Source organism: Ambystoma mexicanum, chromosome 8, assembly GCF_040938575.1.
Source record: "Ambystoma mexicanum isolate Mex_15411 chromosome 8, UKY_AmexF1_1, whole genome shotgun sequence".
In the NCBI taxonomy this organism is placed as follows: Eukaryota; Metazoa; Chordata; class Amphibia; order Caudata; family Ambystomatidae; genus Ambystoma; species Ambystoma mexicanum.
This window is the reverse complement of record NC_090929.1, coordinates 903,535,535-903,558,509: the sequence shown is the minus strand read 5'-3', so window position 1 is coordinate 903,558,509 and position 22,975 is coordinate 903,535,535. Positions and strand designations below refer to the sequence as shown.

The 22,975-nt window shown below is 52.4% G+C and overlaps 1 protein-coding gene across 1 annotated transcript in view; it reads left to right on the top strand.

The window, feature by feature from the left end:
- The window catches only part of LOC138472562 (mitochondrial import inner membrane translocase subunit Tim23), a 540,823-nt gene extending 519,810 nt beyond the window's left edge, over positions 1–21,013 (top strand). Inside the window, exon 7 of the mRNA XM_069610797.1 lies at positions 20,236–21,013. Coding sequence (XP_069466898.1) covers positions 20,236–20,351 — 116 coding nt within the window. The 3' untranslated portion in view covers positions 20,352–21,013. The remainder of the gene's footprint in view (positions 1–20,235) is intronic.
- Positions 21,014–22,975: the final 1,962 nt, after the last annotated feature.

Sequence of the window (22,975 nt, the reverse complement as noted above, 5' to 3'; positions counted from 1 at the left end):
ACTGGCAGATGCCTGGGCCATTGTGCAGGACCTCATGGAGTCTCCCACATCGACACAGCCAGCAGAGGGCTGTGCCTTGCTGTCGCAACGAGAAGGCTTCATCTGACGTGCTGGAGCAGATCCTGGCTCTGCCCTTTTAGGGCGTGGACCTTTCTCATTCTTCAACCACCGACGACTTCACAAAGAACACCGCCACTCAAACCGCCAAGTCCTTGGCCATCCTGACAAATCCTGGACAGAAATCCTTCCCTCAGTCCCAGGGCAGGAACTGTGTCAAGCTCTGCACTTTGTCTTCAAGGGTTTTCGGGACTTGGTACACAGAGGCCTGACTTGTCACTCAGCAACAGAAGGAAGTAGCAGAGGATGTTGTGCTGTTTTTCCCTCTCCCCCGCCTCTGATGCGAAGAAGCGATGGCGTAAAAGGTTTGGGAACACAGCTCGCCTATGGACGGCCGTTTGCTTCTGTTCCAGGACACATGGAAGCATCTTTTCAGCAACATGTGGATCCTACCTGTAGTCTCCATGGGCTTCAGTCTTCCTCTACCATCCTCTACATCCGATCGGGCCACCGGCTCTTTTACGGGAGGCACTTTCACTCTTGGAGATGCAGGCTATCGAACCGGTTCTTCTTGTAGACCGGGGCTCCAGGTAGTATGCCAGGATGTTTGCGGTACCCAAGGGCAACCAGGCTGGCCTGTGGGCTGTCCTGGACCCGTCATTTCTAAATCTGTCTACCGCTGGAACACTTCAAGAGGATTACTCCCATGCAGATAACGGAGTCTGTGTGCAAGGGACTGGATGTGTTCGCTGGACCTCCAGGATGCATACCTGCATGTAACCATCTACCAACCGCATCGGAAGTTTCTGCGGTTCACGATTATGTCCTTCCACTTTCAGTACAAGGTGCTTCCCTTTGGCCTGAACTCCCCCCCTTGAGTCTTCACAAAGCTGCTTTTAGGGCCATCATCTGTACCCTTATTTGGAAGACTGGCTGGTGAGGGTGTGATCAGCCGAAGAGGTGGTGCACTCCTGCCAGGGATTGGCAGATATCCTTCATCAGATGGGGTTCTCCCTCAACCAGAGGAAGTCAGTTGTGCCCATCTCAGGAACTCTTCTTCCTAGGGGTGGGTTGCAACACTGCCATTCAGTTGGTGTTCCCTACGGCCGAGGGTCTTCTGTCTCTCTGCAAAGCAGTGGGGTACTTTCTGGCCAACTCGACCACCTCAGCATGGTGTTTCCAGCACATTCTGGGCCAGATTGCCTCCTGTGTACTCACTGTACAGCATGCTCACCTCAAGATGAGGTGCCTCTGGCTCCACCTGGTGGCCATTTGGGATGAGGAGGCGGGGTCTCAGTCAGACAGGGTCCCAATAGCTCTGCTCCTACTTCCCGATATTCGCTGGTTGCTGATGGATAGCTATGTTTCAGTGGGAGCACCCTTCACCCGACAGGGCCCCCTGGTTGCGACTATGGACTCCCTTTCGGGCTGGGGGCTACTCTGGAAGGCTGAGATTCGTGGAGCAGGGTCCAGGATGGAAGCCCTCCTGCATATCAATCTGCTCGAGCTCAGAGCAGTGGGCTTGGCCCTCAAGGTGTTTTTGCTCCTCAACAGAGACCGGTCTGTTCTGGACAGGATGGACAATTCTACTACAATGTTTTCCCTGAACAAGCAGGGTGGCACCCATTCCCTCCCCTTCTGCATGGAGGCGGTATCGATCTGGGAAAGGGCCCTTGCTGAGGGGATCTGGATTTCGGCAGTTCACCTCCCAGGGGACAGCAATGCAGAAGCCAAGTTGCTTGAGGTTCAACACCAACTACTTGTTGCCCCTGTTCCAGCGTTGTGGGTTTGCAGACCTGGATTTGTTTGCATCCCTTCTGAATTCCAAGTGCCCCTAGTTTGCTTGATGGGTAGGACTGGGCTCTCTGGGTTATGCCTTCCAGATCAGTTTGCGCAGCCACAGGTGTTATGCATTCCCACCCCGCTGCTCCAACGGACCTACTGCAAGTTCCAGACTTCGGTGGGTTGCAGCCTCATCCTGATTGCCCCCACTCTCCTTCGAGACTGCTTTCTGGATCTGCTGCAGTTGTGCTCCCAGGGTCCCGTCCACCTTCAGATCTCCAGCAGGGGATACCTGACGCAGCAGGGCGGGTGGTGGAGCATCTGGACCCGGCCAAACTGCAATGGCAGCCTGGTTACTGACCAGCTGAAGCTTCAACATGCTCAATTTTCGGATGACAACTGGGACATCATTCAGCAAGCCAGGAGGTCCTCAACTAGGTCCCAGTATAAGAGTAAATGGGCTAGGTTCTCTCATTGGGCTTATGACGAGAGTCTCGGCCCGGTCACCTGTCCTTTAGATGACGTAATGCTTTCTCAGCCCACCTGGCTCGTTCTGGAGGTCAGGCGGATACTTATCACACTTATTTGGCGTCCATTGGGGCTTAAAAGAATTTCCCATAGCATGCTTTTTCTGCAGCCAACCCAGTGGTTAAGGCCCACCTTAAGGTTGTATAGGCTTTCTTCCACTGGTTCAAAGGCTGCTCTCAGTCTGGGGCCTCAATGTGGTTCTGCCAGCTTTGCAGCGCAAGCTATACCAATACCAGGATATTAAGACAACTAATGGAATGATGCACACAATGTTGCTAACACACAATTGCCTGTGATTTGGAATAGGGTATGTTGTTTCTATTGTAAAATTATTCCCCAGCATGGGGTCTGGCATGGATTCACATGCTCATGAATATTCCCCGTTGTCAGGCTGGGAATCCTCAAAGAAAAAATCAGTATCTGTTTAGTTTCTGCTCTCTTTCTTAGTAGTAACCAATCACTGATCTCTGGGTCATACTGCCCCCAGCCAATGACTGCCCTCTACCTAAGCCCCGCCTCTGGCAGCCATCGTCAGATTTTTACCGCACGCTCAAGTGTTGGGAGTCCTCGTGCTTTAGCTCTTGAGTTTTTGCGCTTTTTCAGGAGATTTTCTCAAATTTTCGGTTTAATCGAGCCTCAAGCTCCACCGTTTCTACTTCCGTTTTCTTCGGCTGCCAGGCAGGGCGCGACTTCCCCAGCACGTTCAACCAAGAGCCAGCGCTCTGGTTCGGGAAAGAGGAAGTCCGAGAACCCGGGTACGCTGCTGGAGCGGCCCCGGTCGATCTCGAAGGGGGAGCGAGGCGCTGACCTTCCCACCCCCCCCACCCCCGCCAAGGCGAAGGCCCAGGACGCACCTAAGGTGGTGAGGGCTTTGATCCAGCCGGCAAAGGCCTCTATCGAAGTGGTCGCTGCGACCCTGGCGAAGCCAGCTGAGACTACGCCAGTGGAAACGGCCTCTGGGCCCAGAGTATCCCTGCCACCGCGGAGGGAATCCTCTTTCCAGTCCATCGTTAAGAGCCCCGTGAAGTCCCCGGCGGAAAAAGGGGGGAGTGGGCCGGTGGCCATTAGACTCGGAATCAGCCTCTGAAGTGGAGCTGGTGGAAACAGAGAAGGGCCTCAATGAGAGGGTCATAGGCCTCAACGGGAGGTTCGAGAAGGTTCGATCCCAGGGGACGGTCCCCGCTGATGTGATCTAAGATAGCAACGATGGCGACAAAGAGGGCCCAGTGGAACGGCCATCCCGCCCGTCGCAGCCATTACCCAAGCCCCAGGATAGCTTGGCAGCCATTTTGTTGGCGATCCAATCCTTATGTACCGAGAAGGACGAGATTACCACGGACCCCGATGGAGGATCCAGAACCAGGCCCGTCGGGGAACCCTCTGAACAAGCAGTGGAGTCCACCCCTCTCCGCCCTTCGTGCCCGCGAGGCCTGTGGACCCCTCATCCCCCTCGCCGGACCCCAGAGAGGATACGGGGACGGACAACGGTGGCGATGACACAGCGGACATCCCGTCATCACCCCCCCTCGGGCTTCTCCAGCCGACGAAATTGGCTCCTTTCACGCCATGATAACCAGGGCATCCGAGCTCTTCCAGCTCTGCCCTGAAGAACAAAAAAAGGGAGGGTTTCTTTACCAACGACGAGAGGCCAAGAGGAAGACGGTTCTCGCGGTGCCTTTGCTCGACGACATCTGGGACGAGGGGCTTGCTATCCTCGAACCCTTCCACGACACCCGCCAAGAGGGACAGGTACGAGAAGAAGTACCGAGTCCCCAATGCCGCCCCCTTGTGCCTCAGGGCCCAGCCCACGCCTGACTCGGTCGTCTCGGCAGCGGCTAAGAGGAACGCAGCGGGTGCGGCGGCTTCAACTTCCACTTCCCTGCCGGACAGCGAGGGCAAGAAGTTGGACTCCATGGGACGATGTCATCTCGTCGACGACTAAGGCAGCCAATGCCTTAGCGATCGTGGCCTGCTACGACAGGGAGCTCTGGTTCAAGATAACTCCCTTGCTAGACTTCCTACCCGACGACAAGAGGGCAGAGGGCCTACAAATTCTGCAGGAAGGCGAGGTGGCGTCGGATCACGCCATAACGGTGGCAACGGACATTGCCGATACCGGATTTCGCCAACTGGGCAACGGAGTTTGCCTCCGACGACGATGGCTCAAGGCGACGACTTTCGCCAGGACGTCCAGACCAGAGTGTTGGATATGCCGTTCAACGGCAACAACCTTTTTGGTAAGGCGTTGGACAAGTCTCTCCAGGCCATCAAGACCGACTCGGAGATGGCCCAGGCCCTAGGGGTACTTCAACGACGGCCCTTTCGGAGCTCCAGAGGCAGACAGGGTGCCTCCAAAGGATCCAGCGGTGGCTCTTCCACATACCGCCAGGCGGCCCGCTCCTCTTCCCAGGCGGCCTACAGAGGTCGCGGCAAGCAAGGGGGATCCCGCCGTTGTCTCCAAGGAGGCCAAGGCGGCAAGGCCGCCTCCAAGCGAGACTGACCCGGCCGCGTCGTCGGGCCTCCACCAAACCACCCCGGTGGGAGGCCGGCTGACGAAGTTCGTCAGAGTGTGGGAGTCCATCTCCACTGACCGTTGGGTGCTGGACACCCTGGCCAACGGGCACTTGCTGGAATTCCAAAAGAAGTGCCCTCTCATTCCTCCCGTGGCCAGGAAGGAGAATCACGTCCCTCAACTGCTGTTGGAGGTAAGGGCGATGCTAAAAGGTGCCATCGAGCTCGTCCCCAGGAGGCTCCGGGGCTCCGGAGTGTATTCAAGATACTTCCTCGTCAGAAAGAAGACAGGCGGTTGGCGCTCCATCCTGGACCTGCGTCGGTTAAACAAATACATCAAGGCGCAGAAATTCAGGATGGTCCCCTTCCTATTGTCGTTGGACCTGGAGGATGCTTACTTCCACATCCCCATTCTGAAAGGACAGAGTTTCTCAGGTTCGTGGTTCAGGGACGCCACTACCGATTCAGAGCCCTACCGTTCGGATTAAAGTCGGCACAAAGGGTATTCACCAAGTGCCTGGCACCAGTGGCGGCGCCGCTGTGCCTGCAGGGGATCCATGTCTACCCCTACCTGGACGACTGGCTAATCCGGGCAAGGACAAGAGAACTCGCCGTCGAACACACAGCGAGGACCGTCCGGCTGCTCACGGAACTGGGGTTCGCCATCAACTACCCCAAATCCCACCTGGTTCTGTCGCAAGTTGCACTGTTTCTGGGAGCGAAGCTCGATACAGTGGGGCAATTAGCCTCCCCTTCAGAGGGGAGGACGAAGACCATTCTGGGCAAGGTGCGGTGCCTGCTAGCCACAGACGTGGCCAGGGTGAGGTCCATCAAGTCCCTCCTCGGGATGATGTCCTCATGCGTCTATCTTGTACCCCTTTGCAGACTTCGGATGCGTCCGCTACAGGAGCTCCTCGACGCCCGCTGGTTTCAGGCGACGGGCTGCTTCGAGGACAGGATCCCTCTCGACGAGGATTTCTGTCGGGCGATCGTATGGTGGGGTACCCGTGCTCACTTCACTACAGGCACGGACTTTCAAACCCCGGCGTTTCAGGATAGGGTGACGACGGACGCCTCTCTGGAGGGTTGGAAGGCCCACACCGGTGATCTCCACTTACGAGGCCTTTGGCTCCCGGAAGAGAGGTCTCTCCACATCAACATTCTGGAGCTCCGAGCAGTGTTCTGGGCACTCAAGTCGTTCCTTCCGTCCCTCAAGGACAAAGTGGTGAGGATCTTCCCCGACAACACCACCACGATGTTCTACATACGGAAGCAGGGGGGCACCAGATCCCCAGCCCTATCCAAGGAGACCCAGGATCTGTGGCACTGGGCCGTCGCCCAGGGGATGTTTCTGGTTCCCTTCCACCTGGCAGGAATAAAAAACACCATCGCCGACTCACTCAGCAGGGAGCTGCGCTCGTGCCACGAGTGGGAACTATGTCAGGACCAGGTGGATCGGCTCTTTCGACGATGGGGCAAACCCCGGATCGACCTTTTCACGACAGTGACGAACTCCCAAGTGCCAGAGGTTCGCCAGCAGGTTCCCGCAGCCGAGGAGCATCGGCGATGCTTTCTCGTTCCCCTGAGACGGCCTGTTTCTATACGCGTTCCCGCCGTTGCTGCTCCGCCTCATCAACCAGCTCAAGAAGTCCAGGTGCAGAATGATCCTCGCACCGGCGTGGCCGAGGCAGATCTGGTTCCCGGATCTTCTGGACTTGTGAACGTCCCCACCAGTCAAGCTGCCGGCGGACGCGGATCTTCTCTCCAGAAAAGGAGGCGCCATTCTCCATCACGACCCACAGTCGCTGAACTTGCAGGCCTGGCTCCTGCAGCACTAGAGTTTGGAGGGTACGATATCCCGGCTGACTGCAGAGAGGTTCTTGCAAAAGCCAGGGCGTCCTCCACTCTTAAATGTTACGGTCATAAGTGGAAGAGGTTCTCTGTCTGGTGCCTTGCACAGAAGATTAACCCTATGCGGATTACGGCCCCTCAAGTACTGCCGTACCTACTGTCGCTGGCCAAAGCTGGACTGGCTCACGTCTCCATCAAAATACATCTGGCTGCCATCTCCCGATATACCAGGACTACGGGACGGGCGTCCTTGTGGTCTCATCGCCTGGTGAAGGAATTTATGAAGGGACTATTCTGTTCGTTCCCGCCGGTAAAGGCTCCTGCCCCGGTGTGGGAGTTTAATCTGGTGTTGACCAGGCTCATGGGGGGGGGACCCCCATTCGAGGCTATGCATTCGGCGCCTTTGAAGTTCCTGTCATGTAAGACAGAGTTCCTCATGGCCATCGCCTCCGCACGATGAGTGGGAGAGATCCAGGCCCTATCTTGCAAGCCTCCATACTTGACTTTTCATGACACGAGGGTGGTGCTGAGGAAGCACCCCTCCTTCATGGCCAAGGTGCTGTCGGACTTCCACCTCAACGAGCCCTTGGTGTTACCAGTTTTCTTCCCGTCGCCTTCGACGCGGGCCGAGAGGACTTTGCACTCGCTGGATGTAGCTAGAGCACTGAAGTTCTACGTGGAATGCACAGTTTTCGGAAGGCGTCACAATGGTTTGTGAACTTTGGATCTGTGAATCAAGGGAAGGCTCTCTCGAAGACTTCCATTTCCAGATGGCTCTCCGGTTGCATCATGCACTGTCACCGGTTGGGAAACCGACCGCTGCCCGGCTGCCTGAGAGCCCATTCGACCAGAGCGATCGCTGCTCCCACAGCGTTCTTGTATGGTGTGCCCCTGCTGGACATCTGCAGGGCTGCTACGTGGAGGTCGACGCACACCTTCACAATATTCTACTGCATCGGTCGGGACTCCAGGGAGGAGTCCAGGGTCGGCCAAGCAGTGCTGCGCAACCTGTTCGCTTAAGGTGAGCCTGGTGAGGAGGTAAGAGATGCTTAATGTTGAGCCTGTTGCCACCTCCCGTGGTTGTGCATGTGTATACTGCTATGTATTCTTATATTCATGAGCATGTGAATCCATGCCAGACCCCATGCTGGAGAAGGAACAAGTTACTTACGTGTAACTGTTGTTCTCCAGCATGGGTCTGGCATGGATTCACATGCGAACCCTCCCACCTACCCCTCTGCGGCTCTTCACTTGGTCATACTGCCACTTGGCGTGGTACCAGATCTGAGGATGGCTGCCAGAGGCGGGGCTTAGGGCAGTCATTGGCTGGGGGCAGTATGACCCAGAGATCAGTGATTGTTTACTACTAAGAAAGACAGATCAGAAACGAAACTGATACTGATTTTTTCTTTACCAAGGATTCCCAGCCTGATGGGGAATATTCATGAGCATGTGAATCCATGCCAGACCCATGCTGGAGAACAGTTACAGGTAAGTAACTTGTTCCTTCCTATGTTAAGAGACGTGGAGTGCCCAGGGACTAAACCGCTTTGATCCTTGTGTACGAAGTATGGCATAATTGGGAGGAATCTGTTGGGGAGGGTCTTGGCAAGTATTTTCGTGTCTAGGTTCATGAGCAAGAGGGGCCTGTAGGATCCGCATTCATCGCCAGGTTTGAGGAGAACAGTTATGAGAGCCTCGGCATTGATGGGGGAAGGGTGGACACCCGAAGCGCCTCGTCCCATACCTCAGCAATCCCTGGGCGACATGTTCCTGGTAGAACTCTGAAGTGAGTCCGTCTGGGCCGGGGGCTTTGCCCCGGGAGAAGTCACCGATGGCCTGAAATATCTGATCTAGTGTTATGGATGCATCTAGCTGCTCACGAGTGGTTCGGGACACAAGAGTCATGGGGATTTGGTCAAGTAGATCTAGGATATCCTGTGTATCATGTACCTGTTGAGTATATAGATTGGTATAGAACTGTGTGAATGTTGAAAGCAGTTGTTGGTCCGACCACTGTGGAATGCCTTGTGTATCCTTGATGCATTCCATATGGGTCCTACCCCCTTCCGCTCTGACAAATTTAGCTAGTGTTCTCCCAGGTCTTTCGCCCTCCCCATAGTTCCTTGCTGCAATTGGGCGTGCAAGATACCTCATCTCTCGCATGGCGTGGTCTTCAAATGTCTCCATTTCCTCCCTGATTCGTGCCAGCTTGGACGGTGTAGCATCCGTCCCACACTCGCGTTCCAGGCCTTTAAGTTTAGTCTCAGAGCGCAGTAGATCGTTCCTGATGGTTTTTAAAACACCCGCCTCCTGAGAGATGGCCATATCTCTAATATAAACCTTAAAAGCCTCCCACCTAACCCCGAGGGTGGTGTCCTGTTGTAGATGGTTTTCAAAAAAGGTTCTTATGTTCTAGAGGATCTCAGCTTTGAACACCACATCTAGAAGTGCCTCTGATTTGAAACGCTAAGCATTGTGGGGGGAGGAAGGGCCCGAGTTCCAAGCACAGTGTCACTGGAGTATGGTAAGACAGTGCGGCACAGGATACTAGTATCTTCAACTTTGCAGATCAGGTCACCTGATGTCAGAAATAGGTCGATTCTAGAGGAGCTGTCGTGGACAGAGGTAAAAGGTGGATTCGCATGAACGAGGATGGAGTGTCCTCTAGACGTCATGCAGTCCCACGGATTCCATGTGGGAAATGAGACTTTTAGCTGCCCGTGAGTGAGCTCTAGCTGCCGTACCCGTCCTGTCTAGATATACTCATTGCGCGTAGTGCCACACTCTTACTGCCATTTTTCAAAATCCCTACATTCCACCCGTCCCCCGCCTCACTGTGCAAACCAACCTGGCATTGTGGCTGTCCCTCTCCCGAGGGTGAACCATCCCCAACCCGGCTCATCCCTTACAACAGCCCAACAGAGCTCACGTACAACAGAACAGCAGCAGCAAACATTGCAGTCGCAGCAGGGTGTGCCGCTGCCGTGCAGCCAACTTGTATGGGAACCAAGGGGTTCTGCTACATTTCAAAATGGTTTTGTGGCAATCGGCCTTCACTCTGCATCTCACCTATAGGAGCCGGAGGGCCCCCCTTAGGGTTTGCAGATTTGAGGAGGATTAAGCATAGTTATGGGGTGACAGTGGTATAGGGCCTTGCGGTGGGATCGGTGGCCACTCAAATTAGGCGGTAGTATGGTGGAGGCAATTAATGCTACACGATGATGGTGGCCAGGTATATCGGCTGGTCTAGCGACAGTGATGTGGACAAGCAGAATGTGACATAGGTACTAAATACACATAAGATATAGGGGTTAGAGACTGAAAGCATCGCAACAGACATGAGAGGTGCCCAATCGGGGTCAGTCATTCTCCATTAGGTCGTTGTCCGGGCCATGCTGGGGGATATGTGCTTCAGTGAACTTCACTGCCTTGTCTGGCACTGTGAAGAAGTACAGTTCGTTATTAAAGGTGAACTTCAGGCGAACTGGAAATAATATAGCGTAGGCGATGTTTCTCTCTAAGCAGCTTTTTGACGCCGATGAATTGTCGATGCTCTTGCTGCACACCCGTGGAGAAGTCTGGGAATATTCTGATGATTTGTGCCTCTAGTCGAAGTTCCCCCTTTTCCCGTGCCAGTCAGAGTATTTGATCTGTCTCTATAGCTCAAGATCTTCCCTGTTATCGGCCTCGGGAAATCCCCAGGTTTAGGGCAAGGCGTCAGCGCTCTGTGCGCCCGTTCGACTGCGAAGAAAGGGGACAGATCTGGGCCGTCCAACAGGTCTTTCAGCAGATTTTCAGTGGCCAGTTCCAGTCGGCCTTTAAGCGCATTCTCTGGAACCCCAATGATGCGTATGTTTCTACGAGACCTGGACTCCAGATCATCGCACTTGGCTTTGACTGATTTCATGTCTCGAACTAAAGTAGACACTGTGTTCTGTAGCTCGTTGATGCCGTCCTCATTCGCTCCGATCCTGGTCTCCGATTCGGTAATCCTAGAGCTGTGCTGATCCAGCTTGGATCTGAGCGACGCGACATTGGCATTAATGTCATCTAACTTTTCATGAAAGGATGCAAAGTTCTTAGCAACCATGATGGAATCTATGGCTAGGTCTGGGCCAGGGGGGGGATCCACCTGTATATCCGTGTCGCCCTGACAGGTAGGCGACTGGCCTTGCTCAGGTCTAGTAGTGGCTTTTGCAAATTTGTCCATGGCTCCAGTTTTCCCTGTGCCGCGGGATCTGTTAGACATCGTGTGTATTGGTTCAACCCAGCAGTAGGTGGCGAGAGCCATGTACTCCCTACACCTGATGCAAAAGTGGAATCGCAGTGTCGTAGCTTAAGGGATGGTATTCTTGCCGCAGCAGTTTGAACCCAGAATTGGGGAGTTGGAAATCCACACTGGGGAATGAGGTTTAGCGTGTAACGTGGTAAACCCATGTAGTGTGCAGTGCTCAGGTGCAATGTGCTGGGTGTAGAGAGCCGGTATTCGCTGGCCAGTCGCCCGCCGTGCCCCTCATGCAGGCGTGACAGGGCGCAGCTACATTTGGCGGTAGAGTAGGCAAGACTCGGACAAGGACCCAATGGATGAGGCAGCTGGTTGAGCAATCACTGGGAGCACTGTCAGTTATGATCCTCGCATCGTCCGCTATTGTTCCGGCAGGTCTAATTGCGTTGTGGGCAGGGAGTGGGGGGGGGGGGGTAAGGGGCGCTCTGAAATCAGGACAGGGGAGCTTTTGCTGATGGACCTTTCAATGCGGACCCTCAAGCTATATTAGTTTGGTAGCTGTGGGGTCATATATGTATGGTGATTCAGACGGGACCTAGGCAGGAATTGAGGTTCACCACAGTCCACATCAGCCATGAGATAGGGATGTGATGAGTTCTGAGATCATGCAGGCCGGAGTAAAGAGTGCTCTTACCGTGGTAAGGGTATAGGTGGCCCAAATCGCGAGCCAGCTGCAGTAACCTGTCCTTCACCGCAGTATTTGTGGGTATTCGGGGGGCCCAGCCCCGACCCTCGATTGTAGGTTTCTCCCACTACCGGGGCGGGCGGCAGCGCACAGCTGCTGTCTGCGCCTCGAGGTGTCAGGGGACCGGGGGGGGGAGGGGGCACAACACCGGCCCAGGAGGAGCAAGTCTGTCTGGTGGGGCGCCTGACCAAGGAGGTTGCAGGTCCTGGGCGGGGTCCCTCGCCCCGGCTCAGATGAAGATGGTGGGGCCCAAGGAGGGCTGGCCGCACCTCCGGTCGTGTCGTCAAGCAGGGAGATGGCAGCCTGTCCCAGTCGTGGATGAGGAGGGCAGTGGTCTCGTGGTGGAGGCCCAGCCCATGGCAGGGTCACGGAGGAGCACTGGTGGCGGTCTGGTGGTGGAGGCATGGCCTGGCGGGGAGTTCAGCCCAGGTGCTTGTAAGGCAGAGGGTGCACCCCAGAGCGCAGCTGGTGCAGGGTGGGTTTAGAGTCTCCGGCCCAGCGCAGCTGGATACAGGGGGCAGCCCTGGGAATGGAGCAACAATGATGCTGGCTCAGCAGGGGGAGGGGTGGCAATCGGACTCCAGCCGCAGTGCTGGGAGGTGCAGCAGTCTCAGGATCTGCCGGTGACAGACTGTGCACACTCCAGCTCTGGTGTCGCGGCAGCCAAGGTAAGGAGGGCAGGTGAATCGTTCTGCGCACAGGGATCACGCAGCGGCTCAGCAGTTTACAGCGGCAGAGGGCCGCCCAAGGCGCAGGTGTATCCAGTGAATTGGTCTCCCCAATATTCAGACCGTGGATTCTCAGTAACCTTGTCCTCGCATATGTCGGATCTCAAGGCTTAGGAAGCGTTGGGAACCACCACTTCATGCAGATGTGTGTTGGCTGTTCACAGAGCTGTTAAGCTAAGTAGCCATCTTGGGCTGCTCAACAGCGCCACACCTGGACTGTTTGAGTTTCTAACTACTTCAGACAGACAGATTCTTAGTTTTGTTTTTTTTAGGTAGTGAACCGCCTTATTTAGGATAAGGGATAGAGGTGTTTTTTTCCAACCCATTTGTGTTGAATAAAATGTCGGGCAATAAGAATGCTACAACTTTGTCAGCCTCATTTCTTACCCCTCACAATACCTTTGACGTCCATTCAGTTTCCTTCTCCCCCCAGGGTAGCATGTTGGCCTCCATTCCAAACCTGTTCTTTCTACTGATCTTCAGACCCTTGGCAGACCTCAAGTACTCTAGCACCACATACTTGGTCCTGCAGTCTGCATTTTCTAGCCCCAACAGGGGACTAACTAGTTTCATCCACATATCTGGATAATATTGGGTTTTATATAGCGCTTCATGCCTTACTGCTGTAATGGCAAGTGCTATTACTCCATTTTGAATGGTACTTATCCAGCTTCTTAGTACGAAATGCTTTTGGCCCTGCCGTGAGATTTGTACTTGCTAAGTGCAGACTGCCCTCATGTCTGAGACCAATACCATATTTCTGTTGCTATCCCACCATGTCAGTCTTTGAAAAGTCCCAAGTCTATTTGCTCCTTGGCGACAAGGCATTATTCAAGGATGTTTGTTACCTTCATGGGAAGATTACCTCTAAAAAACAGTATTCTTCACCTGTTCTCTCTCCCTCCCCCGTTTCTTCCCTTTTGGAGAATGAAGTTCGTCAGCATGCCCCCATGGCAGCACCTCCTTCCCCATGACCTCTACCCACTGATGACTGCACCCCTGGTTCCCTTTAAGCCAAAAATAGCAGACACTGCCCCTTCCATGGTGTTCTAGCCACTCTTGAGATGGATTTTCAAAATCAACCCAGTGGGAGGGAGGGGTGATTTTAGGAGGCCACCCTAGTTATGGTGAACCGGTTTCCTCAGAGTTTAGACAAAACCCAATCAAGGCACGAGGAAGAGCAATCAAGGCTTAGTCACCGTAGTGAGTGAGCTTTGTCTAGGGCCTCAGAGTTCACACAACACAAAATAATTCTGCTAAAACAGTCGACGTATAAAGATACTATTCTTTATTAGGTCTTCAGAATACACTAAGAAATTAAACGATCCGGTAGTAGCACACAAAACCAAATGTCCAATATATGCATTCACCAGTATGTTCACTTACAATGCGTTGCGTCAATATATGTTTAACCATTTAAATTGGGTACGTAATCGGATGCACATGAAATGAATAGAACCAGTACAATCCCAGTTCCCTTTTCCTTAAGTTTAGCCCTATGATGTATTCAGCTCTCTGTCCCAAAAGTCACCGGTTTAGTGCAGGTTCCTCCAGGGAAGGTATTCTCAACAAGGATTCACTGGGTTTGTTGTGGTGATTTAAAACAGACAAACAAGACCCGTTGTTGCTAACATGTAACCCTATGTGTACTCTTGGGGGACTGGAAGTCCAATGTAATTTATAGGTACTAATGAGTGATGTCCAAAGGGATTCCGCCTGCAAGGCCTCACGTGGCGCATGGATCTCCTCCCGGGTTGCATGGAGTTCAGCAGAGATGTGTGTTGGTGTCATGATGCCTACCTCCAAGGAGCCAGGTCCGACCCAGCAACCCCAGAGGCAGTCATCATTTCCCCCAGGGAAGTGCCAGCGGGCCCAAGCTGGGGCCCTTTGGACACAGTCCTGGCGCCTTAGGCGCCAGGCTCATAAAGCTAGACATGTGTTCAAGTGTTTTAATGTGCACTTACCTGATGCAGACCATGCTGCTACATCCAGGCCCTCTTGAGGCCTGAATGGAACTACTTTCCCCTGGGTGTGGTCGGGGAAGGGTACATACCTGATCGGTGGAAGGATACATACCTGGAACTTCTTCCAAAGCTATTTAAACCACGCCCGATCAGCAACTCACGCTTCGCGTTGTTCTGCTCCTCGCAGCTGGACGCTCACCGTGTCAGCTCCTGCTTCTGGACTTCAGCCACGCCTGTCAGCATCCTGGGTCACCTGCTAAGAGAGAATTGGAGAGAAAGAAGACCTTACCCGCTAAAGCTGCATCACGGAGACTTCACACAGACGATCCTGAAAGGGAAGACATCATTTTAAAAGCATTTCGCTTCGATCGCTGCAGCGCTGCATTTCACTCACCTTTCCTGGGCACCTCCATCTTCAGCAGCGATCATCCGGATCCGCAGCCACTTCCCAGAGCCTAGAGAGAAAAAGACAAGAACACAAGGTGAGAGAAGGAAGGGAATAGGAAAAGCTCAGTTTCCTTCTAAGATTTACCTGTTGGGTCATTTTCATTTCGGGTCCTGCCGCTTCCTGGCATTCCGGACCCCGGCCCCTATGGGGAAAAAAGACAAAGACATTGAATGAGCGAATGCAAAGACATTACCCGAACGCTCATCCAGAACTTACCTGTCATTTACTGGAACTGCACGTTTCACTTCGGGTCGGCGCGATATCTCCGGCATTCCGAACCCCGGCCCCTAAGGGGAAATAGACATAAGAGTTAGCGCTTGCTGCAATAAGACAATGAACATTATTATTAAGCTTGAACTTTTGAACTTGCTACAGAACTCTTACAGCGCCTTACCTGAATAGTCAAGCTTATTTGAACTCCCATCAAACCTCAATCCAGTGAAGTAACTGGGTTTCAACGCGCCCCTGCATCAGAAGCAGGATGGAGAACTCATCCTTCCAGACCCTAAGGTGAGACTTCACAGGGAATCGAGGAAGGGTATCATGGAGGGTTGGAAGGGAGTGGGAGGCTTGAGCATTATTCCGTCAGTAGGTAATACTCCCTTTTCACGCACAGGGGAATATTCCTGCGAGCCAATGAGTCCATCTTCAGAGTCCTGCGCTTCACCATAGAAGAAGCATCAGCACTCGAAGCCAGACCTGCGCCTCCTTGGGAATCAGGTGAGCGTGACAGATGGCTGCTCCATTTGCTGTTCCACCTGTCTACTGCGGCCCATCCCAAGTGCAGCCAGAGTACTTCTGAGGGAGGTGTTCTCGTCCCTCAGGGCATCTCTGTGGGCCTGTGCCTCTGCAGCCATGGCTGTGTGCAGAGCCCCCCGCTCAGCCCGTCGGTCCCTGTTGGCAGCCAACATGTACAGCCTGTGCGAGCGGCATGTGGACTGCACTGCCTGCTGCTCTAGCTTCATCTGCCTTTCAGGGGGGAGAATGGAATTGGCCACCCTTTCCACACCCTGAGCCATCCTCGCATGATGCCCCCCTGTTGCTGTTTAATGGCATACATGGAATTCTCCCACACAGTATTCCCCGGTGGCACACGGCCACCGTGTTGCCGGACACCACACCTGTCGGGCCCCAAGAATACCTGGCGCTGCCTGTGGCTGCAGGACTGCATTCCTCCCTTGCTGAGCTGGCCCAGGAACAGGAGCAAGTAGTGTGGAGCGTGACCCTGCATCCGTAACCACCACAGATGGACATACCAACACTGACTGGCCCCTTGAGGGGTCCACCCCCCACTGCAGATGTCGGACAGAACAGCATCCACAGCAGAATCACTCACCTGCAACAGCAATGAGGGTTCAATTTCCAGTTCTGCACCGGAGGCATAGGGTTCCTCAGAGGTGTACTCGAGACACCCTCGGCCAGGATGGTCTGGAGCACCAATGGATGTTCATGGGCTACACCCCATGGCCCCCACTGGTGCCTGGTTGGGGCTCTGAATACTCCACCCCCTCTGCCATCTCCTCCTCGGCTTCCAGTGCCTCTTCACCTGCACAAAATAAGACATGACCACACATTTTAACAGCATAGGCCACAAACATAGGTATTACAATGTTGACAACCAACACATGAAGCAGCCATGTGACAGACAAACTCAGGTATGCACGCAGTGCCAATGACATGGATGCATGTCGCATGGCAAAATAAGACATGTACTGCATGGTCCATAGCACCTGCATCACACACAAGCTTGTGACTGGCATAGTCCTTCCACAAACATGACAGATGCCAACATACAGATGGCACGTAGCATAGCCATGCCCAAACTGTCAACCAGACCCAGATGGAAGCTCAACACTACTGTCCATGAGCCATGTACAATGCATGTCATTTGACATTTCATTGAAATCGCTATGATAAACACGATGCTAGGGTGTTCAAATACAATGAAAGAAGGCACATGGATTCATTAATGACAGGTCACTTTGACATTACGCAAGTGAATAGGCATGTGAAAGGGGAGAATAGGGCTCAGAAGAGTGTGGGTGCAGTGCAGTACACATGCACGGCGTCAACTATCATTGAGAACACAGGCAGTAATGTGAATGTCGTGGACTGATGGCAGTGTAATGGCAAGTGCAGTCATTCTGTGTAGTGTTGGTAGTGAGTTGTAGGGATACAGTAAACCCCACCCCCAATGGCGGAGGATGGCTTGGAGGCAGTGCATGGCTCAAAATGGTTGCTCAGAGTACCGTGTTGTAGCAGACAGTGTAGGCAGGTGTCAATTGCATTCTTTCAGTCATCTAGGACTACAACGGGGGAGAGGAGAACAGTAAGCCCAACACATGAAACATCAGAAGTGCCCCCAGACCTGGAGAAGCAACAGCAGTTGCGTAGCGGTAGGGAGGCTTACGCTTGACACATAAGAGAACCATCAACTAATGGCCATGAGGAGCAACTGACTCGGAGTGAGCAGGAAAGGATGATCAAATACCATGGGAAGGAAGCAAATACTGGAGATGGAGTTGAATGAATTGCTTGCCCAGGACCCAAATGGACTTACTGAGAATGCACAGGATCCAGGAATGAACACTCATAGCCACTGTGAGCCTGTGCCATCTGCACAGTCAGTGAGATACCCTGCACCAAGGCCAAAGAACGTTCCACACAGTCCAGGTCTGGCAGAGTTGCAGAGGGAAGAGTGAATATTCACAGAAATCGGGTACTGCCCGTTGCAGTAGTCGGTCATCGGTATCACCAGTCCCATAGAGAGACGAGCTGCTGTGGGATGGAGAGGTAAGGAAAAATGCCTCTGAGGAGGATCGGGCTGCAGGGTGACCTCAGAGACGTCAGTCATGTGACAGTAGAAGGCGAGTGATGAGTGGAAGATCATCAGACACATCACCCGTGACCATACCCCGCAGGCAGCCCGCATGACAAGGGACCCATAACACCCGTGATCATACCCCGCAGGCAGCCCACATCACAAGGGAGCCCCATCACCTGTGACCATACCCCGAATGGGCCAGCAAATTGGAGCAGAGTGGCGGGGGGCACGACTCGCCATGGCCAGGGTGGAGAACACCCTGTGTCGGGCGGAGTTCCTCGAGGAGACTCGCAGGGAGTTTGAGAGGAGCACGATGGAGTCCCTGTGAGTCCTCGAGGGTAGAGCAGACGCCAGCCTCAGGGAAATTATCGCAGAGTTTGATGCCCTGGCTGGAACTCCTGGGGGGGGGAAATGGCGAGTTGTAGTACTAGGCCGCTGCCTTTTGTAAATGGTTATTTAGTAGTTTTCCTTTTTTTATGATTTGGAGTTCATGGACTTTGCTCCACATCTTGTAAATGTTTTTATTTTATGATGTATATTTAGATTTAGGGATCATGGACCCTTCAGCCTGGTACATAGTTGGACTTATTTATTTTTTTGTTTTTTGTTCACCAGGGAGTAATGGTTTTTTTATGATTTTGGTTTGCAATTGGAGGGCAATCATTGGACATGGACCACATTTTGGAGTTTCAAATGTTTTAATATTTCTTTTTGTTTTTTAAATTTCATTTTCATTTGCATTCCGTTCATTTTTATGGTTGTCTTTCAGTTGGTGTGAATTTTTTGGTACTTAATACATTTTTATTCCTTACAATCAAAGTGGTGTCTGCTCTCAATGGTTTGGTGCATGTCACACTTCTTTGGCTCTTGCGTGTCCCTGCTGTTGAGCAATGTTGGTCATGTTTGCAAACATGCATGTGTGCATTTGTGATTCACATGCCATGGGGCATGTACTGGGGAGTAGGAGCAATGGATGGGTTTTGAGTTTCACTGTGGGGGGGGCAGCGTCTGGTGGCTTTTTGGTGGACATGTGCTACATGATTGCATGTTGGGACAATGTGTTTGGTGGGGGGACGTGAGTCAGGGCCTGCCTGCGGTGTATGGTCACCTGTGATTGGGAGGGGCCCTCCCTTGTGCGCTGCCTGCGGGGTATGGTCATGGGTGATAGGGGGGGCCTCTCGTGGTGTGGGCTGCCTGCGGGGTATGGTCACAGGTGTTTGGGGGGGGAGATTCCTTGTGGTATGGTCACATGTGGGTGTGTTAGGGCCCCCCCCCTTGTAGTGTGTGCTGTCTGTGGGGGTATGGTCACAGGTGATGGGGGAGGGGGGAGCTCCCTTGTGGTGTGGGCTGCCTGCGGGGCATGGTCACGGGGGGTGGGGGGGGGGCTCCCTTGTGGTGTGGGCTCCCTGCGGGGTATGGTCACGAGTGATTGGGCTCCCATGTGGTGTGGGCTGCCTGCGGGGTATCGTCACGGGTTTTGGGAGCATCCCTTGTGGTGTGGGCTGCCTGCGGGTGCTGCCTGCAGGGTATGGTCACATGTGGACTGCCTGCACGGTATGGTCACGGGTGATGGAGGGGCTCCCTTGTGGGGTGGGCTGCCTGCAGGTATGGTCACGGGTGATGGGGGCTGGTGGTCCACCCCACAGCCAAGGCCCTCACGTACCCCTGCAAAATCGCATACTCCGCTCGCACCAGCCAAACCGTGTGAAAAGGCCCTCGCGTACCCCACTTGCGCCAGCCAAATCGCGTGGAAAGGGCCACACGTGCTGCCATCAGCTGCAAACACCCCCTGCAGGCAGCCCACACTGCAAGGGACCGCCCAACACCTGTGACCATGCCCCGCAGGCAGCCCACATGGACCATACCCTGCAGGCAGACCACACCACACGGGAACCCCAACACCTGTGACCATGCCCCGCAGGCAGCCCAAACCACAAGGGACACCCCAACACCCGTGACCATAACCACAGGCAGCCCATGTTCGCGGCTGATGGCAGCACGCATGGCCCTTTCCACACAATTTGACTGGCGCAAGTGGGGTACACAACAAACTTTTCATGCACTTTTCATGCACTTTTCATGCACTTTTCATGCACTTTTCATGCACTTTTCATGCACTTTTCATGCACTTTTCACGCACTTTTCACGCACTTTTCACACACTTTTCACACACTTTTCACACACTTTTCACACACTTTTCACACACTTTTCACACACTTTTCACACACTTTTCACACACTTTTCACGAATCGAGCCCTTATTGTAATCTTGATACACTACATTGTGCCTGTTAATTAAACTTGCATTTTTATCTTGGATTATTGGTTAGCAAGTCTTATAATGGTTTATTGTTAATTATATTCAGTATTTATCCATTACAAAGTTTAATAAAAATTGCTGAAAAAAGGTAGTCGTATGGGTTTGAATCCAACACATGTTGAACAGCAACTTTGTAACATTATGCTTGTAAAAGAAATGGAGCTTCATTATGGAGCCGCATTATGTTGTTAACCTTATGCAGAATTTAAGTCGAGAATACTGCTTATAACACACTGGTCTTTCTTTCTAGGTGGAATCCGTGGAGTGGCTCGCGGCGGTCTGATTGGCTTAATGCTTACCAGTTTGTATGCAATATATAATAACTGGGATCACATGAAGAGTTCTATATCGAGGCAAGCACTTTGAAGGACTAAATCACCCCTGAAAATCGGATCTCCTGTAAACTATTTTTCCTTGCCAATTTCTCTAGGATATTTGATTTGTAGTTACAGCCACACAATATGCTCCAGGCTGATGAGGATTGAAGCCCTGATCCTGTCACCAAATTCTGTTCCAGAGACTACTAATTGAGCCATCTTTGCTACAATGCTTGCTGACCCATGCAGCAGTCAGACTGCCTTCATGAAGACTACTTGCACATGATTTTGCATGATGGTGTTTTGGTTCTAAACTTGAGTGGGTCTGCTTTCTCTCCTCTATAGGACCTGTCGTCAGTAAAGTTAGTTGACTAGGCTCCTGTCTCTGGGAGCTTTTGTTTATATTGTGAAACAGTCTCCTCATTTAAGTTTGTTCCCGATCTACCTGTGCAGCAGAGGTTTGGTGTTTGCTACTGCTAAAGATCGCCTAAGAACAATTTGTGTCCCTTGCCAAAATAGTATCTAACAGATGGTAATTCCGCGATGGCTAACTGGAGGCGCATCAAGCTACATAGCAACGCATGGCAGGGTTTAGATGAGCCAAATTGTTTTGCTCGCATTGGGCCCATCTAGATTGCTAAGCTGTCCACTGTGCATCTTCCCAGAATCTCCTTTTAAATAAAGTCCTTTCTGTTTGGTTGTCCTTATAAACACTGAGTTATTTGGCAGTTATTAGTGCTCCTTTGACTATTTCTGTCTTAACCAAGATATTGCAGCATTACTGTCCTGTAAATCTGGGATCATGCATTGGTAGTGAAAATATGAATCCATGCTGGTTATGCGAAGTCACACCAAGGAAATGGAATGTGAAGTACATGCAGCTGAGTAATGTGTGAAAAATAAATTGCCCCAGTTGGAATGTTAGGTGGCGTCTGGTCAGAGTAGGCGCATAACAATATTTTCTTTAATGTAGGCATCTATAGTCTGGTTATATGAAATATTAACTCTTCTAGGGCCTGACCAGCAATTGATTAAATTATCTAATTTCATCACCCTTTTTAAAATTGGTTTGTGTTGACCTGATCTCCTTTTTAAAAAAAGGACTAGCATAATACACGTTTCCAGTATTTGTCACGCGTGATGAAAGCCCCTTATTGTGGAGATGAGCAAATGTAAGTCTTCAACCTATGTATAAGATGTTTATATTAAACACCCAAATGTATGTATTTTATATCACATGTAAACTGACATTTATCACTTTTATTTGTAATGGAACAAGACTACCATATTTTCTTTGCAGGTGTACCGACTCTTCTGGCCTGTAGGTGGCATAGGGTTATTTTAGAAAATATGAATGAAAACAAAATCTTGTGCAAGACTAAATCGGAGTACAATTTTATTTGTGAGAATAGCCTCTGTTCCTATACTTTTTTCCTACAGTTTGTGTTTGACTACAGTGACTAAAATATTTGGAGTAGTGTCATTTTCCAGATGTCTTTCCCAGACAATAGGCCCTTGTAACGCTTGAGGGTAAAGTGGAGAGATTCTCAGATTACATTTGCTGCAGTATGTTGGGTTACAATTCGTAAACTGATCAAGTGTGAACCGAAAGTAGACTAGTTGCATCTCTTGTGGTTACTGGACGCAACATACACGTTTGTGACTCTTGGGATGTCCTGTCATGTCAAGTCCCAGCTCTGAGCATTCCTTGCATAATAGGAATTTTAGGGGATTGGGTCCTCCGACGTATTCCATATCTCACAGTAATCACCACAGCTGTGCTGCTTCGGAAAATCGTCTGCGTCCTGCGTCAATACGCCGCCCTCAAGGACCTCTGACGTCACTGGATGTTATAAGTAGGACGCACGACGCCCCTAGCTTCAGTTCTGTTTTTTCCGTGAACGTGTTTGCTTCGGGAATCTCGGTGCGCCTTGACTCTTTGGAGTTTCTGTTGTTTTATCAGTTCTTCAAACCTGTTTGGTGTTTGTGAAAGATTTCTTCGTGAAGATGTCTACCTTGTCTTCCACACCGCGTCCGGGCTTTTAGAAGTGTGGGGATTGTGGGTCCAAGATGTCGGTCACGGACTCGCACGACGCCTGCCTCTGGTACCTCGGGGAGGCCCATGACACGGATGACTGTCGACTGCCAGTTGCTCACGTTGAAAGCCTTGCGGGAGCGCAAGAAGTTGTTAACGGTAGTTAAGGTGTCCAAGCCCCGGAAGTCGAAGTCTGCAGGGTTTTTGACGGACCACTTGAGGGGCGACTCTCCGCGTTGTCGTCAGAAGTCCAGTGGGTCTCGGTCCCGGATTCGGTCTCGCCACTCCTCTGCCTCTTTGAGGCACTCCCGGAAGCGCCGTCATCGGTCGCCTTCCCTGTCCTCATCCGAGAACTCCGCCCGTCGGCAGATCGCTTACCCCACCAAGCATGCAGCACCGGAGGAATGGGCTTCCTTCGGGAAGAAAATGTTGGCGATTCTCGAATCGCAGGGCACTGGTCCGTCCGCGCCTCCGAGTGGGGTTGGCTGTGATCAGCCGAGAAACACCGCTCGCACGCCTTCGGGCTCGGGTGGTCGTCACGATTTGCGGGAAAGGTCCCGTTCGGACAAGGGAAATCGTTCTCGGCATGCCCGGTCCAGGTCCTCAACGTGCTCCAGACCGCGTGAACCTGTGAGGTC